This window comes from Rhinoderma darwinii, chromosome 2, assembly GCF_050947455.1.
Source record: "Rhinoderma darwinii isolate aRhiDar2 chromosome 2, aRhiDar2.hap1, whole genome shotgun sequence".
Taxonomy (NCBI): Eukaryota; Metazoa; Chordata; class Amphibia; order Anura; family Rhinodermatidae; genus Rhinoderma; species Rhinoderma darwinii.
The window spans coordinates 470,907,892-470,924,335 of NC_134688.1; the positions used below are offsets into that span (position 1 = coordinate 470,907,892).

General features: G+C 42.8%; 1 protein-coding gene across 5 annotated transcripts in view; it reads right to left on the reverse strand.

Annotated features, from left to right (window-relative positions):
- Positions 1–16,444, reverse strand: part of ILDR2 (immunoglobulin like domain containing receptor 2) — a 207,848-nt gene that overhangs the window by 26,598 nt on the left and 164,806 nt on the right. For 3 of the 5 annotated variants that reach the window (XM_075854660.1, XM_075854659.1, XM_075854663.1), the window contains exon 4: positions 6,468–6,524. The exons of the other annotated variants lie outside the window; for them this stretch is intronic. In XM_075854660.1, the coding sequence (XP_075710775.1) occupies positions 6,468–6,524 (57 nt within the window). The remainder of the gene's footprint in view (positions 1–6,467; positions 6,525–16,444) is intronic. 5 annotated transcript variants of the gene reach the window in all.

Consider the following 16,444-nt stretch of genomic DNA (forward strand, 5'->3'; position numbering starts at 1 on the left):
CACAGAATCCTACAGTAACAGTGACAGCCCCACGACACCCAGTGACAGCAAGATCTGCAGGGCCCTCCAGCAACAAGACCCCCAGTGACAGGACCCCCAGTACCAGCCACAGGACACTCAGTAACAGTGACAGGACCCCTGTAACAGACATCTCCACTGGATTCCCAGTAACAGCAAGATCGGCAGGACCCCCCACAAACAGCAACAGCTACAGGACCCCCAGTGAGAGCAAGATCCATAGCCCCCCCCCCCAATAACAGCAACAGCCACAAGACCCCCAGTAACAGCCACAAGACCCCCAGTAACAACCACAAGATCCCCTGTAATAGTGTCTCCCCCAGGACCAACAAGATGTAAAGGACCCCCCACGAACAGCGACAGGACCCTCAGTAACAGCAAGATCCGCAGGGCCCCCACTTGTGATGTAATTATAATGCGCCACAGAAATTTCCTTGTCGTGCCCCCCGGTCTAGCGGAGAGAGCGCTGCGTCACTTCTCTTCATGCAGAGCATTTACGCAAATGTCATTTTTAGGAAAAAAAAAATTAGAAATTTCCCCGTTCTGTTAAAATTTTTATAGGCAAATCGCCAACCGGAGGTGTTAACCCCTTGTCTGCCGTCGCCGCTTTCCTCTCCTCTGTATACAGCGGCTCTTTACATGAATATTTCATTCCCGGGCATGAATGATGAAGTAGCAATCCATAGGATACATTACTCTGCGCCAGTCCCGTCTATACATTATTCATCCCGGATTTCTTACAGGGAATTGATGGAATAAATTTGATTTCGGAGGAATAACATTTACAGATCAAGTCTAATATTTGTTTTACATTTCATTCAGGTGCCCGAAAGGGAACGTTCACGAAACGCAACATTTCCACCACAATTTACATCTAAATATAATGTTGAGTAAATGTATAATTCTATTGCACCGATCTAGAGTTGTATTATACTCCAGTCCCATACGAAGCTGCGTTTAGCATTCTGCAGACTCCCTTTCACCAGAGTGCAATGCATTGCGGGAGCAGAGATCGCTGTTATGTCACATGTATGACAGAGGAGACGGGATAAATCAAAGCATGTTTTAGAATTTAGAATGCAGCTTTGGATAGGACTAGAGTAGACATGATATAAATCAAGATCTGTACAAATTAAGTAAAGCAGAACATTTGCAAAGTTGCTCAACTTTTTATGTACATTAGAAATTTTATCAGGATGGCCCCATATGGTGGTACATGAAGTGTCATAATAACGACCACTGGGGGAGCCGTCGTGCAGACCCATATTTTTTTTTAATGTTTTACTACTTTTGCACAATAAAATCCCTTTTTCGCTATATTCTGAGAGCCGTAACTTTTTTCATTTAAGCGTCGTTGGAGCTGGGTGAGGAGGAACGAGTTGTATTTTTTAATAGCACCTTTTTGGGGTACAAATACATTATTGATTAACTTTTAATAACTCTTTTTTGGGGGTTATTTTTATAACTTTGTTAGCTTTTTTTTTCAATTTATTATACGGCCCGTTACGATCGCGGCGATACCATATATATGTGTATTATCATTTTTTAACACTTTTGCAAAATAAACCACTTTTTATGTAAAAAAGTTTTATTTCATTAAACTTTATTTATAATTTTTTACACGATGCGATCATTTGATTGCTTTAGTGCTGGAAGAATGTTCTTTAATGCCTCTTAAAGATGGGGATCAACTGATGGTCCAGGTTCCAGAGGTGGGATGAGGTCCCCCACCAGCTTGTTTTTCCACCATGTAATACTAAATTAGCCCTGTAGTGGGCGCTGCAGGGCATATGTCTGGCCGGCTGAGGCTTCACCCAACAAAATCAGCTGTTTGCCGGGGTGTTTGATGAGACAACTTCTTTAAAGGGGTAGCACCGCAAGTCTTTTCTATGTACGTAGTTTAGGCGAGGGACCCAGAGGGACATAATGGGCCGATCATCACACAAATACATTGACGCTACAAACGTAGTGTGATATCACCCCTAATGTAAGTCTATGGGGGGGGGGGGGGCATAACATTATTATACATGTGATGTCAAACAGTCTGATCATATTTTTTTTTTCATTTTTTTATTTTCCTCTCCGTAGGTTCTACGGTCGGGTTGTACATAACGCTTGCACTTTGTTCCGATGCTGTTCCTATGCGTGAAATTAGCAAGAACGGCCCAAAATATAAATGTGCTGCCCTGTCCAATACATAATACATCAAATAAGACAGGATCCATGGAACGGTTGTCTTGTCGGAACAACCTGAGGTCGCTATGTGTTACTGGCTATGTCCTGGCATACATAATGTTGGTAGACTGTTCTGGCGTGTTGAGCAAGCGGCAAAGAAGAACAAATGGAGACTAAACACTGCAGCAACATAGCACCTCTATATGTGGCCGCAGTCTGCACGCTTGTGCTGGCTGAGTAGCAGCGGCGGTGGTCGCAGTACGGTGTAATAATCAGGGGTGTAGCTATAGGGGGTGCAGAGGTAGCAGTCGCACCCCGGCGCTGGTATCTGACAGGGTTAAAAGGCCCCCCTGCTACGTACGAAGACACCAGTATTATAAATGGCACATGGTAGGTGGGGACCCTGTTACAGATTTGTACTGGGGCTCCGGAGCTTCATGTTGCGTTCCTGGTTGTAATCAATATTGGAGTAGGGACCCGCATGAATATGGTCACCCGGTACTGGCACGTGGGCTCCCTAGTTGGATCAATATCAATATGTTTTCCAAGTACCTCATTTTCATTCAGATCTACAACTGGACGTGTGAATCAATATTTTTATCTCTCACTGAAGGATGAGGCATTATGTGCCAGATGATGTGCTGAGGAGAGCGCTGTATGAACTCTTCACATCACTCCTAAGGAAAGACATTTCTCTGATATGTGTCTTTGTGTCTACTGTCTGCCTTTATTTGTGTGTTTATGCTTGTATGAATGTCCGTATGCGTATATGATTGTGAGTGTATGAATGTCTGTATGCGTATATGATTGTGAGTTTATGTATGTCTGTATGTATGCATGTTTGTATGTATGCGTATATGATTGTGATTGTATGTATGTCTGTCCGCGTATATGATTGTGAGTGTATGAATGTCTGTCCGCGTATATGATTGTGAGTGTATGAATGTATGTATGCGTATATGATTGTGAGTATATGTATGTCTGTATGCGTATGTGACTGTATGTATGTATGTATGTATGCGTATATGAATGTAACTGTATGAATGTCTGTATGCGTATATGATTGTGAGTGTATGAATGTCTGTATGCGTATATGATTGTGAGTTTATGTATGTCTGTATGTATGCATGTTTGTATGTATGCGTATATGATTGTGAGTATATGTATGTCTGTATGCGTATGTGACTGTATGTATGTATGCGTATATGAATGTAACTGTATGCATGTCTGTATGTATGCGTGTATGATTGTGATTGTATGTCTGTATCTGTATGTTTGCCTGTATGCGTATATGATTGTGAGTGTATGTCTGTCTGTATACGTATATGATTGTGAGTGTATGTATGTCTGTATGTATGCGTATATATGATTGTGAGTATATGTATGTCTGTATGTATGTGTATATAATTGTGAGTGTATGTCTGTATTCGTATGTGACTGTATGTATGTCTATGTATGCGTATATGAATGTGACTCTATGTATGTGTGCATAATTGTGACTGTATGTATATCTGTATGCATGTATGAATGTGACTGTATGTTTGACTGTATGCGTGTATGATTGTGAATGTGTTTATGTCTGTATGCGTGTATGAATGTAACTGTATGTATGCGTGTATGAATGTATGTTAGCGTGTATGAACGTAACTGTATTTATGTGTGTATGAATGTGACAGAAAGCATGTCTGTGTGCATGTATGAATGTGACTTTGCATGTCTGTATGTGTATGTGATTGTAACTGTATGTATATCTGTATACATGTATGAACGTGACTGTATGTTTGTCTGTATGTAAGCGTGTATGAATGTGACTATATGCACGTCTGTATGTGTGTATGAATGTGACTGTAAGCATGTCTATGCGTGTATGAGTATGACTGTATGTATGTCTAAATGAGTGTATAAAAGCAACTATGTTTGTCTCTATATGTGTGTTTGTATGTATGTGTACGTATGTATGTATGTATATATGTGTGTCTGTATCTCCATGTATGTGTGCATGCATGTGTATCTATGAATGTTTGTGTGTTTCTATGTCTGTCTGTATGTATATATATATATATATATATATATATGTGTGTGTGTGTGTATGTAAATGTATCTCTATGTATATCTCTGTGTCTCTATGTATGTCTGTGAGTCTATGCATGTATGAATGCGACTGTATGCATGTCTGCATGAATGTGTCTGTTAGTCTGTACGTCTATGTATGTGTGTCTTCATCTGTACGTAGGTATTTGTGTATGACTGTGACTATTTTTGTGTGTGTTTCTATGTATGTCTCTCTGTATCTGTATATATGTATATATGTGTCTATGTATGTCGGAGAATCTGTATGCATTTGTACATGTATGTATGTATGTATGTATGTATGCATATATCTGTCTTGTGTATACGTGTATAAATGTGTCTGTAGGCATTGCGCTTGCTTACATATGAGTGTCTGTATGTCTGTGAGTATGTATGTAATTACCTGTATGTATATCTGGACATCTATATGTACGTCTATATATATATATATATATATATATATATATATATATCTGTGCGCTTATATGTATGTTTTTGTGTCTACATGCTTTTCTGCTATTATTTATGTGCGTGTATGTATGTATGAATGTGATGGGTATGTATTACTGTATGTGAGTATGAATGTATCTATATTTTAGTCTGTGTGACTGTGTATATTCATGCATGTGCGTATAGGCATCTTTTTGTTTTTGCATGTATGCATATATATGAGACTGCCTGTATTTATATATATATATATATATATATATATATATATATGTGTGTGTGTGTGTGTGTGTGTGTGTGTGTATATACTGTCATTTTATGTCTGTGACTGTGTATATAATTATCTGTATGTATGTCTAAATGTATATCTGTGTGGTTGTATGTGTGTCTGCATGTATTTGTGTTTGCTTGTATGAATGAATGAATGTGTCTGTATGTATATTTGTGAGTCGCTATGTATATATGTATCTTTACATGAATACGTGCATGTAGATATGTACATATCTGTCTGTGTGCCTGCCTGTATCTATGCATGCATGTGTGAATGATGTCTGTATGTATATGCGTAAATCAGTATGTATGTCTATAAGTATATCTCTTTGTATGTATGTATATATCTGCCTGTATGTATGCATGTATGTATGTATGCATGTCTCTATGTATGTGTGTATAAATGTGTCTGTATGCAGGTCTTTGTATTGTATTTGTCTGAATGTATATCTATGCGTCTGTATTTGTTTGTGTGTCTGTATGAAGGTATAAATGTATGTATGTATGTATCTATCTGTATGTATGAGTGTATAAAAGTATGTACGGTATGTATGTATGTATGTATGTATGTGTTTATGTATTTATATGTCTGTATGTATGTATGAGTGTATGTATGTATGTATGTATGTGTTTCTGTATTTATATGTCTGTATGTATGTGTGTATGGATGTGTTTCTGTATGTATCTGTCTGTATGTATGAGTGTATGGATGTATGTATGAGTGTATGGATGTATCTATATGTATGTATGTATGTATGTATGTATGTGTTTCTGTATGTATCTATCTGTATGTTTGAGTGTATGGATGTATCTGTATGTATGTATGTATGTATGTATGTATGTGTTTCTGTATGTATCTGTTTGTATGTTTGAGTGTATGGATGTATCTGTATGTATGTATGTATGTATGTATGTATGTATGTGTTTCTGTATGTATCTGTCTGTCTGCATGTATGAGTGCATGTATGTATGTATGTATGTATGTGTTTCTGTATGTATCTATCTGTATGTTTGAGTGTATGGATGTATCTGTATCTATGTATGTATGTATGTATGTGTTTCTGTATGTATCTGTTTGTATGTTTGAGTGTATGTATGTATGTATATATGTATGTATGTATCTGTCTGTCTGCATGTATGAGTGCATGTATGTATGTATGTATGTATGTATATCTGTCTGTATGTATATCAGTGTATGCCTCTGGACTTAAGAGCAAAGGGGCCCTCAAGTGCTCTCACGCGCGGCCCTCTGTTGTTTTTGTCTACCCCAAATCTTGAATATATTAACTGGATCCCAAATCCTATAGAACCATAGGATCCTATAGAATACACCCAGTAACAGTTCATCGCTTCCTCAGACATGAACAGCATAACACAGAGATCGTCCTATTAGGAAAACCTGACCTGGCGGAGAGTGAAGACAGATGGAAGAGACAGATGGATGAATAACAGATCTGTAGAAACACTTAGAAGATGACACTGGGTACCTGGCATAATTTCCACTTCAAAACTGGGCAACAGATCAGCAAGCACCCCTGTCTTGCCTGGAAGAGAAAGAGGAAAGAAAAGACAGAAATTAGAATCAGTGATGGAAAATCATCCCTAGAAGACTGGTCTTTACTTATTCTTATGGTAATAAGGAGAAGACTGAGCAGAGGTAAGAAGAAGATGATAAAGGAGGACGTCTTGGGGATTGAACTGGTCAAAACTGGCACCATCAATGATATAACGCGCAAACCATCTAAGTCAAAAGTTCCTATTCATTCTGAAGATCAGGTCCGACCCCACCACATACCAGAAAACCATCCTCAATCACTTGATGTCCTTTACTGCTCCTCTTTATGGACCAAGTATGGAAAAAAACGTCAATACTATGACTATTAGAGGTAATAGAAGAATTCTGGAGTACATTTATACTGGGTCAGCAATGACCTCTGATCGTCCAACACAGGGGCGGAGCTAAAGGCTCATGGGCCCCGATGCCAAGGTTCCTCTTGGGCCCCCCAAACTTCTCATGGCCGACGGCCTAAGTTATCCAACAATGCAGCACTAGCAGCCAGGGGCGTCACTAAGGACTTAAAACATCAGGGGGAATATCCTCAATACATATGTGCCCCCCCCCCCCCAAGAAAATGTGTGTGTGTATGTATATGTGTATATAGAAGACTGCATATCTATAGCACTACGACCCTATAGCTATGGATAGGATTAGATACAGTGGTTCAGCACACAGTATCACACATGATAGGCTTAGATAAAGTGGCTCAGCAGACAGTATCACACATGATAGGATTAGATACAGTGGCTCAGCAGACAGTATCACGCATGATAGGATTAGATACAGTGGCTCAGCAGACAGTATCACACATGATAGGATTAGATACAGTGGCTCAGCAGACAGTATCACACATGATAGGATTAGATATAGTGGCTCAGCAGACAGTATCACACATGATAGGATTAGATACAGTGGCTCAGCAGACAGTATCACACATGATAGGATTAGATACAGTGGCTCAGCAGACAGTATCACACATGATAGGATTAGATATAGGGCTCAGCAGACAGTATCACACATGATAGGATTAGATACAGGGCTCAGCAGACAGTATCACACGATAGGATTAGATACACCAGCTCAGCAGACAGTATCAGACATGATTGGATTAGATACAGGGCTCAGCAGACAGTATCACACATGATAGGATTAGTTACAGGGCCCAGCTCGCCGACATTTTTACAGGTTCGGTTGTTGGACTACGTCGATAACGGCGTTTTTTTATTATCAATAACATGGTTAATGAGGAATGTGTGTTTTTTTTATTTCAATAAACCTTTTTTTTTTTCTACGTCCTTGTATCATGGCTGATTGACAGCGTCCATTACTTAGATACAGGGTCCAGCAGACAGTATTCTTGTTCAGTATAAGCTGGGGTCCTGTATCTAAGCCTAACACATGGTCGGCTTAAAAGGGTTTGTCCAGCCCCAAAAAACACTGATGGCCTGTCCTCAGGATAGGCCATCAATAGCTGATGGGTCATGGTCTGACTCCCAGGACCCCACCAATCAGCTGTTTTGAAGGGGGTGCATAGCTCGTATGAGTGTTGCTTCCCCTTCACTTCTCTTACTTGCTTACACTGTGAATCGCTGGCACGTCCGTGTCGGTGATTCAGTGTGAGAAAGTGATCGGAATAAAGGGGGAAGTAGCGTTCGTATGAGCACTGCATCCCCTTCAAAACAGCTGATTGGCGGGGGTCTCGGTAGTCGGACCCCGACCTATTTGCACCAGCAGACAGTGGTATAAAACTTACCCTCCTCTTCGGCCGCACTGGAGGTCCTGACTCCATCCAGGGTCGGGATGTTGTGCGCAGCGCACAGCGCTGTGACGTCAGGACCTCCGCTTCGCACCTTTTGAAGGAATGTAAGTACTGTCAGTTACTATAGTAATGGGGGCCCATGGAGTTTATTACATAGGCCCTAGTTACTGTAGTAACTTTTCTTTGATGTGGTGTGGGGGGCCGTGGGCCCCCTTGACTTCGGGGCCCGGTCGAAATTGCGACCGCTGCGACCCCTATAGTTACGCCACTGGTCCTACAGAGATTTCCAAAGGTATACCGGGATTTACTTTCGAGAAGCACTCCCAGAAGTGATGTTGAAGTTGTAGGGTTCAGAAATTCCCTGCTAAAGTACAACAGCTGGGAACCCCATCAAGGCAGAGTATGAGAAGTATGAGAAGGTACTGGAACTGGTTTAATGGCGAGTAAACCATCCATGGGCCGTAACCATTTCACGAGAATCAATGAAAGTTAAGTCAGAGCAGCCACAGGTATCAATAACCCCCATTAATTTTAAAGGTGGAACATCCACAAAAGCAAGGTCAGTTGTCTATCAATACCAGTCTCGGCACCTATCCTCTCCTGGCATCCCAGCTGCTGGACCTGTACCCATGTGGGACACTTATGACATATCTAATTGGGTTGCCATAAAAGGTGGAAAATCCCTGTGGGACCATCAGAAGTCATTGGTGATGCAGAATAAAATGACCCTAGAATGGGATTGCCAGCTGCTGTACTTTAGCGAGGAGATTCTGAACCCTACAACTTCACTTCACGGAGTGCTCCTCCAAGGTGGGACTACGGTACATCTTATTCTTCATTGGTTCTTCCCTTCTTTGTTTCTATGTTTCCACAACTGTCCACAGCATTTTTTCTTGATGTGTTTTATACAGAGATCCCATTGCGAAGCCATAAGTGCCATTTGTCTAGTAATGCAATTTGTCTGAAAAGCCGTTTAGGTTCCATAAAACCCAAGATGAAAAAGAAGGAAATTCTCATAAAATCCTATAGTAAAGATCTGAGATTAAGAGTTTGAGTCACAAGTCCCTAAAGACATCTTTAATCTCATGTTATATGGTTAATTGGTTCATAAAAATGAGGCCTGTTATAGGGTTGTAGGAGGAGAAACGGAACAATAAACTAGAAAGGGCAAACGGGAAACAAAGGATGTGAAGAACCAGGAGGAACACACAGGGTGTGAGGAGGATGAAAGAAGGAGTACACCGGACCCGAGTAGAAACACATGAGATCTGAGAAGGGAGCCCTCAGGGGAAGAAGAAAGTTCAGGAGAGAAGGATCACAAGGAATCTGAAGAGGGTTACAGCCGGAGGTCTAACAAGGAAGAAGAGAGTCATGAGATCTGAGGAGGGAAGAATGAGACAGTGATTAAAGGAGAAGGTAGGGATTGATGAAATCGGAGGAGGATAGAAGGGGGAGCTCGGATATGAGCACAAAAATTGATACATTACTTAGACACACTGGTAATTCCCCTAAACTAGATGCCGAAGGAGCCCTATTGGGCAAATCAGGACTAGCGCAATTATGGTGTTCTAGTACTAAGCTTAACCACTCCCTCAAACCTAGCCCAACTATTAGAGGAATTATTTCAGTTTTTCACAATTATTTAAACTCTCTGGCTCCATCTAGGTCGATTTCCTCACTAGCTCCGTTACAGTTGTTACCTTATTTTACAGATTTTAAGGGCCCTACCCCAGTGTTTTGGGAAAAGTTGACTGAGCAAAACATTTTTGAGGCGTTCAAAGACACAGATTCACTAGACTTAAATGTTTTACTATCGTCTCGGGGTCTGCCTGGTCCCTCCTTTCTGGACACTATTCACTTTCAAAAGGTTTGCTCTGTGTTTCGACAAAAGTTCGTGAGCATCCAAGAACAATCCTGGCTTGTAACCTATATCTTACTCCCTAACCCAGTAAAAGGGGTTACTATCAAAACTATATTCCGGGCTACTCAGGAACGGAGATCAAACTACGTCAAACTTTGTTTTTGCCTGGGAAGAGGAACTTGATAGGACTTTTACTAAAGATGAAATCCCCCGCCTTCTAAGTAACTCTCATGGTTTCTCAAGTTGTGTTAGGCCCCATGCACACGAACGTGCTTTCACGGCCGCTATTCCCCCGAAAATCCACAGGAGAATTGCGGCCCCATTCATTTCTATGGGCCCATGCTCACGACCGTCCATGCATGGCCCAGGAGCCTGGACCGCAGAAAGAACGGCCATGTCTTATTACGGCCGTGTTCTGCGGTCCAGGCTCATTGAAATTAATGCACGCGGGTGAACTCCGTAGCCGTCCGACCCGAAAATCACGGCCGTGCATATGGCTACGGTCGTGTGCATGAGGCCTAAGGGTGCAAGAGAACTCTTATAAGACAGTGACCAGGTGGTATAGGACTCCTGAGTTCCTACACAAAATTTATCCGACGGAGTCGGACACATGATGGAGAAGCGACACACTTAGAGGTCCTATCTCTCATCTATGGTAGTTCTGTCCCCGTATACAAACTTTTTGGGCAGAAATGGAATCTTGCTGTAATTTGATTACCAGTCAACAGATTGGACTGACACCTTCTCTGATCCTATTCTGGCTTCCTTCAGGCGGTTTCACCCCCCAAAAAATGACTTGCTGACCCACCTTCTAACTGCGGAGGAAATTCTCATTCCCTCACATTGGGGATCTGAGCAGATCCTCTCCATCACTGACTGGGTTGCCAAGCTCGATATGTTGTGCAGGAGGAATGGAGGAATTATCCAGTTGGAAATTAGGTAGACACGAAAAATTCCTGGAGACCATGGACACTTACTCGCTCAGACCTAGTAAAATAAGTGCCCTGGTACATATAGATTAAAGAAAGCTCCTGTTTTTTTCCACCAGAGCTTTGGTTTGGGCTGCTAGGATTCGGATCCCGTTTTTATTGTCATACTTTATCGCTTCACATAATTTATTTGTCACTTCCTTACCAAGTAGATTTACCTTATTCATCTGAACCTCTGCGTATACCTCACAAAAGATAGGGACATTTGTATATCGTTTTTAGTTAACTATTTTGGTGAACATTTTGGAAATTTCGATACTATTTTGCATGATGTATTAAGCTGATGAATATCCGAATTTTCCTATTGTCAAACTATCCTGCAGTGATACTGTACTGATTTTGAAATGTTCATTGTCATTTCTTGTCTTTTGAGTCTTTATTGTTTATTGATAAAACTCTGTATTTTTTGATTTAAACAAATAAAAAGAGATTTAAAAAAAATAATAATAATTGATACATTGGATCCTTGGAAAGACGAGATTGCATGAGATCTGAGAATCGAGACACATGAGAAAGGAGTGAAAAGGGAGACATGGGATCTGAGGATAAAGAAGGGATATATGGGATCTTCTACGGAGAGAGAGGGGATACATGGCATAAGAAAGGATTCATGAGGTCTCACAAGGCAGAAGAGAGTGATGGGATCTGAGGAGGGAAAAATGAGACAGTGGGTAAAGGAGAATGTAGGGATTGATGAAATCCAAGGAGGAAGAGAAGGGGTAGATGGGACAAAAGCACAAAAATGTATACATTGAAACCTTGGAAAGACGGGATTGCAGAGACAACACTAAGGAGTGAAGAAGGAGACATGGGATCTGAGGAGGAAGAAGGGATATATGGGATCTTCTCAAGAGAGAGAGAGGGAATTCATGGGATCTAACAAAGGATTCATGAGGTCTTACAAGGCAGAAGAGAGTCATGGGATCTCAGGAGGAAAAATTTAATTGTAGGCAAAGGAGAATGAAAGGATTGATGAAATCTGAGGTGGGAGACTGGGTAAATAGGATATGAGAACATCAATGGATACATGGGACATAGCATTAAGGAAGGAGAAGGCATAGAGAGGATTTGAGGTGGGAAAAGGGAGACATGGAATCTGAGGAGGGAGAAGGGACATATGGGATCCCAAGAGAAAGAAGAGAGAAACAGGATCCAAGGAGGATGAAGGACTAGAGAGGATCTAAGTATAGAAGATGGAGACAGAGGGTCTGAGAAAAGATATATATGATCTTAGGAAAGAGAAGGGGTAGGTGGGATATAAAGACCAAAAAGGACACATGGGATCCTTGGAAGGAGAAGGATGTGTAATAAATGTCAAGGGAGAAGGGAGTCACGGGATCTGAGAAGAATGAAGGAATACATGACATCTCAGGAAGGAGAAGGGAGATACATGATCTAATGATGGTGAAGAAATTTAGACCCTGAGTAAGGAAAAGGGAGACACAAGATAAAGGAGGGTGCAGGGATTGATCAAATTTTAGGAAGGAAAAGGGAGATATGGGATATGAGGATGGAGAAGGGATACATGGAATCCAAAAGAGGAAGAAGTCAGAAACAGAATCTAAGGAGGGTGAAGAAATAGAGAGGTGTTAAGGATCTGCCAGGCACAGCGTCTGTATCCACGCCCATAGGTAATCAGCCTGCACCTGCTTCTATGTCTGTGAGACTGACTCCATCTTCCACCACTCAGGATGGCAGGCTTAGGAGTGGGAGAGCCTATCACAGCCTGGCCAGACGGAGCTAGCTCCCGCCCTCTGTCTATTTATACCTGCCTTTCCTGTTTCTCCTTGCTTGTGATTCTTGTTTTGTTTCCTGGCCCTGCTGCAGCTTCTTATCCATTTGACCCTGCTTCATATCGACCCTGGCTTACTGACTACTCTCCTGCTCTGCGTTTGGTACCTCGTACACTCCTGGTTTGACTCGGCTCGTTCACCACTCTTATTGCTCGCGGTGTTGCCGTGGGCAACTGCCCCTTTTCCCTTGCTTCTGTGTACCCTTGTCTGTTTGTCTGTCGAGCACTTATTGAGCGTAGGGACCGTCGCCCACTTGTACCCCGTCGCCTAGGGCGGGTCGTTGCAAGTAGGCAGGGACTGAGTGGCGGGTAGATTAGAGCTCACTTGTCTGTTTCCTTACCCCGACATTACATATTTACGGGAAATACCTGTGCGGCCAAGTGACCTCCCCGATGATCACTTAGGCGCAGAAGTTTTCCGGCTGCTTATTCTTACGCCTAGGACAGGTGTTCACTTGATGCTTGTCATCCCCACAATAGAAGCAGAGACCATTTTTCCTGCGGAACTCTCTACGTTGTTGGGGGGACACGGAGGCCCCGAGTTGCATAGGTACCTCCGAGTCTTCCGTGGAAGAACGAAGCAACGGAACCTCGGGAGGCATCATGGGGGAGTCAGAGGAGAAAACACAAAAACGTTCACGTTGTCGTTCCCTGAGACGTCGGTCAAGTCGTACCGCTAAAGCAATAACCTGGTCTAGGGAGTCAGAAGAGGGATAGCTAACTAGCAGGTCTTTCAGGGCGTTCGACAGACCCAACCTAAACTGGCACCTTAAGGCAGGGTCATTCCACCGAGACGCTACGCACCACTTCCTAAAGTCAGAGCAATACTCCTCAACAGGTCTCTTACCCTGACGTAAGGTCACCAGCTGACTCTCGGCAAAGGCAGTCCTGTCAGTCTCGTCATAAATGAGTCCGAGAGCAGAAAAGAAAAGATCAACGGAGGAAAGTTCAGGGGCGTCAGGAGCCAAGGAGAAGGCCCATTCTTGGGGCCCTTCCTGGAGCCGGGACATAATTATACCCACCCGCTGGCTCTCAGAACCTGAGGAGTGGGGCTTTAAACGAAAATAGAGCCTACAACTCTCCCGAAAGGAGAGAAAAGTTTTCCGGTCCCCTGAGAACCGGTCAGGCAACTTGAGGTGGGGTTCAAGAGGTGAGGTGAGGGGCACTACCATGGTAGCATCAGGCTGGTTGACCCTCTGAGCCAGGGCCTGGACCTGTAGGGAGAGACCCTGCATTTGCTGAACCAGGGTCTCAAGGGGGTCCATAGTAGTGAGAGGGACCAGGGTAGAGTAGGTATATGGGCTTGTGATTATGTAATGTCGGGGTAAGGAAACAGACAAGTGAGCCCTAATCTACCCGCCACTCAGTCCCTGCCTACTTGCAACGACCCGCCCTAGGCGACGGGGTACAACTGGGCGACGGTCCCTACGCTCAATAAGTGCTCGACAGACAAACAGACAAGGGTACACAGAAGCTAAGGGAAATGGGGCAGTTGCCCACGGCAACACCGCGAGCAACAAGAGTGGTGAACGAGCCGAGTCAAACCAGGAGTGTACGAGGTACCAAACGCAGAGCAGGAGAGTAGTGAACAAGCCGAGTCAAACCAGGAGTGTACGAGGTACCAAACGAAGAGCAGGAGAGTAGTCAGTAAGCCAGGGTCGATATGAAGCAGGGTCAAATGGTTAAAGAAGCTGCAGCAGGGCCAGGAAACAAAACAAGAATCACAAGCAAGGAGGAACAGGAAAGGCAGGTATAAATAGACAGAAGGCGGGAGCTAGCTCCGTCTGGCCAGGCTGTGATAGGCTCTCCCACTCCTAAGCCTGCCATCCTGAGTGGTGGAAGATGGAGTCAGTATCACAGACATAGAAGCAGGTGCAGGCTGATTACCTATGGGCGTGGATACAGACGCTGATCCTTAACAGAGGACCTTAGTAGGGAAAACGGATCTGAGGAGGAAAAAGGGAAAGACATGATCTAAGGAGAAGGAAGCGGCCGTGTTCTGCGGTCCAGGCTCATTGAAATTAATGCACGCGGGTGAACTCCGTAGCCGTCCGACCCGAAAATCACGGCCGTGCATATGGCTACGGTCGTGTGCATGAGGCCTAAGGGTGCAAGAGAACTCTTATAAGACAGTGACCAGGTGGTATAGGACTCCTGAGTTCCTACACAAAATTTATCCGACGGAGTCGGACACATGATGGAGAAGCGACACACTTAGAGGTCCTATCTCTCATCTATGGTAGTTCTGTCCCCGTATACAAACTTTTTGGGCAGAAATGGAATCTTGCTGTAATTTGATTACCAGTCAACAGATTGGACTGACACCTTCTCTGATCCTATTCTGGCTTCCTTCAGGCGGTTTCACCCCCCAAAAAATGACTTGCTGACCCACCTTCTAACTGCGGAGGAAATTCTCATTCCCTCACATTGGGGATCTGAGCAGATCCTCTCCATCACTGACTGGGTTGCCAAGCTCGATATGTTGTGCAGGAGGAATGGAGGAATTATCCAGTTGGAAATTAGGTAGACACGAAAAATTCCTGGAGACCATGGACACTTACTCGCTCAGACCTAGTAAAATAAGTGCCCTGGTACATATAGATTAAAGAAAGCTCCTGTTTTTTTCCACCAGAGCTTTGGTTTGGGCTGCTAGGATTCGGATCCCGTTTTTATTGTCATACTTTATCGCTTCACATAATTTATTTGTCACTTCCTTACCAAGTAGATTTACCTTATTCATCTGAACCTCTGCGTATACCTCACAAAAGATAGGGACATTTGTATATCGTTTTTAGTTAACTATTTTGGTGAACATTTTGGAAATTTCGATACTATTTTGCATGATGTATTAAGCTGATGAATATCCGAATTTTCCTATTGTCAAACTATCCTGCAGTGATACTGTACTGATTTTGAAATGTTCATTGTCATTTCTTGTCTTTTGAGTCTTTATTGTTTATTGATAAAACTCTGTATTTTTTGATTTAAACAAATAAAAAGAGATTTAAAAAAAATAATAATAATTGATACATTGGATCCTTGGAAAGACGAGATTGCATGAGATCTGAGAATCGAGACACATGAGAAAGGAGTGAAAAGGGAGACATGGGATCTGAGGATAAAGAAGGGATATATGGGATCTTCTACGGAGAGAGAGGGGATACATGGCATAAGAAAGGATTCATGAGGTCTCACAAGGCAGAAGAGAGTGATGGGATCTGAGGAGGGAAAAATGAGACAGTGGGTAAAGGAGAATGTAGGGATTGATGAAATCCAAGGAGGAAGAGAAGGGGTAGATGGGACAAAAGCACAAAAATGTATACATTGAAACCTTGGAAAGACGGGATTGCAGAGACAACACTAAGGAGTGAAGAAGGAGACATGGGATCTGAGGAGGAAGAAGGGATATATGGGATCTTCTCAAGAGAGAGAGAGGGAATTCATGGGATCTAACAAAGGATTCATGAGGTCTTACAAGGCAGAAGAGAGTCATGGGATCTCAGGA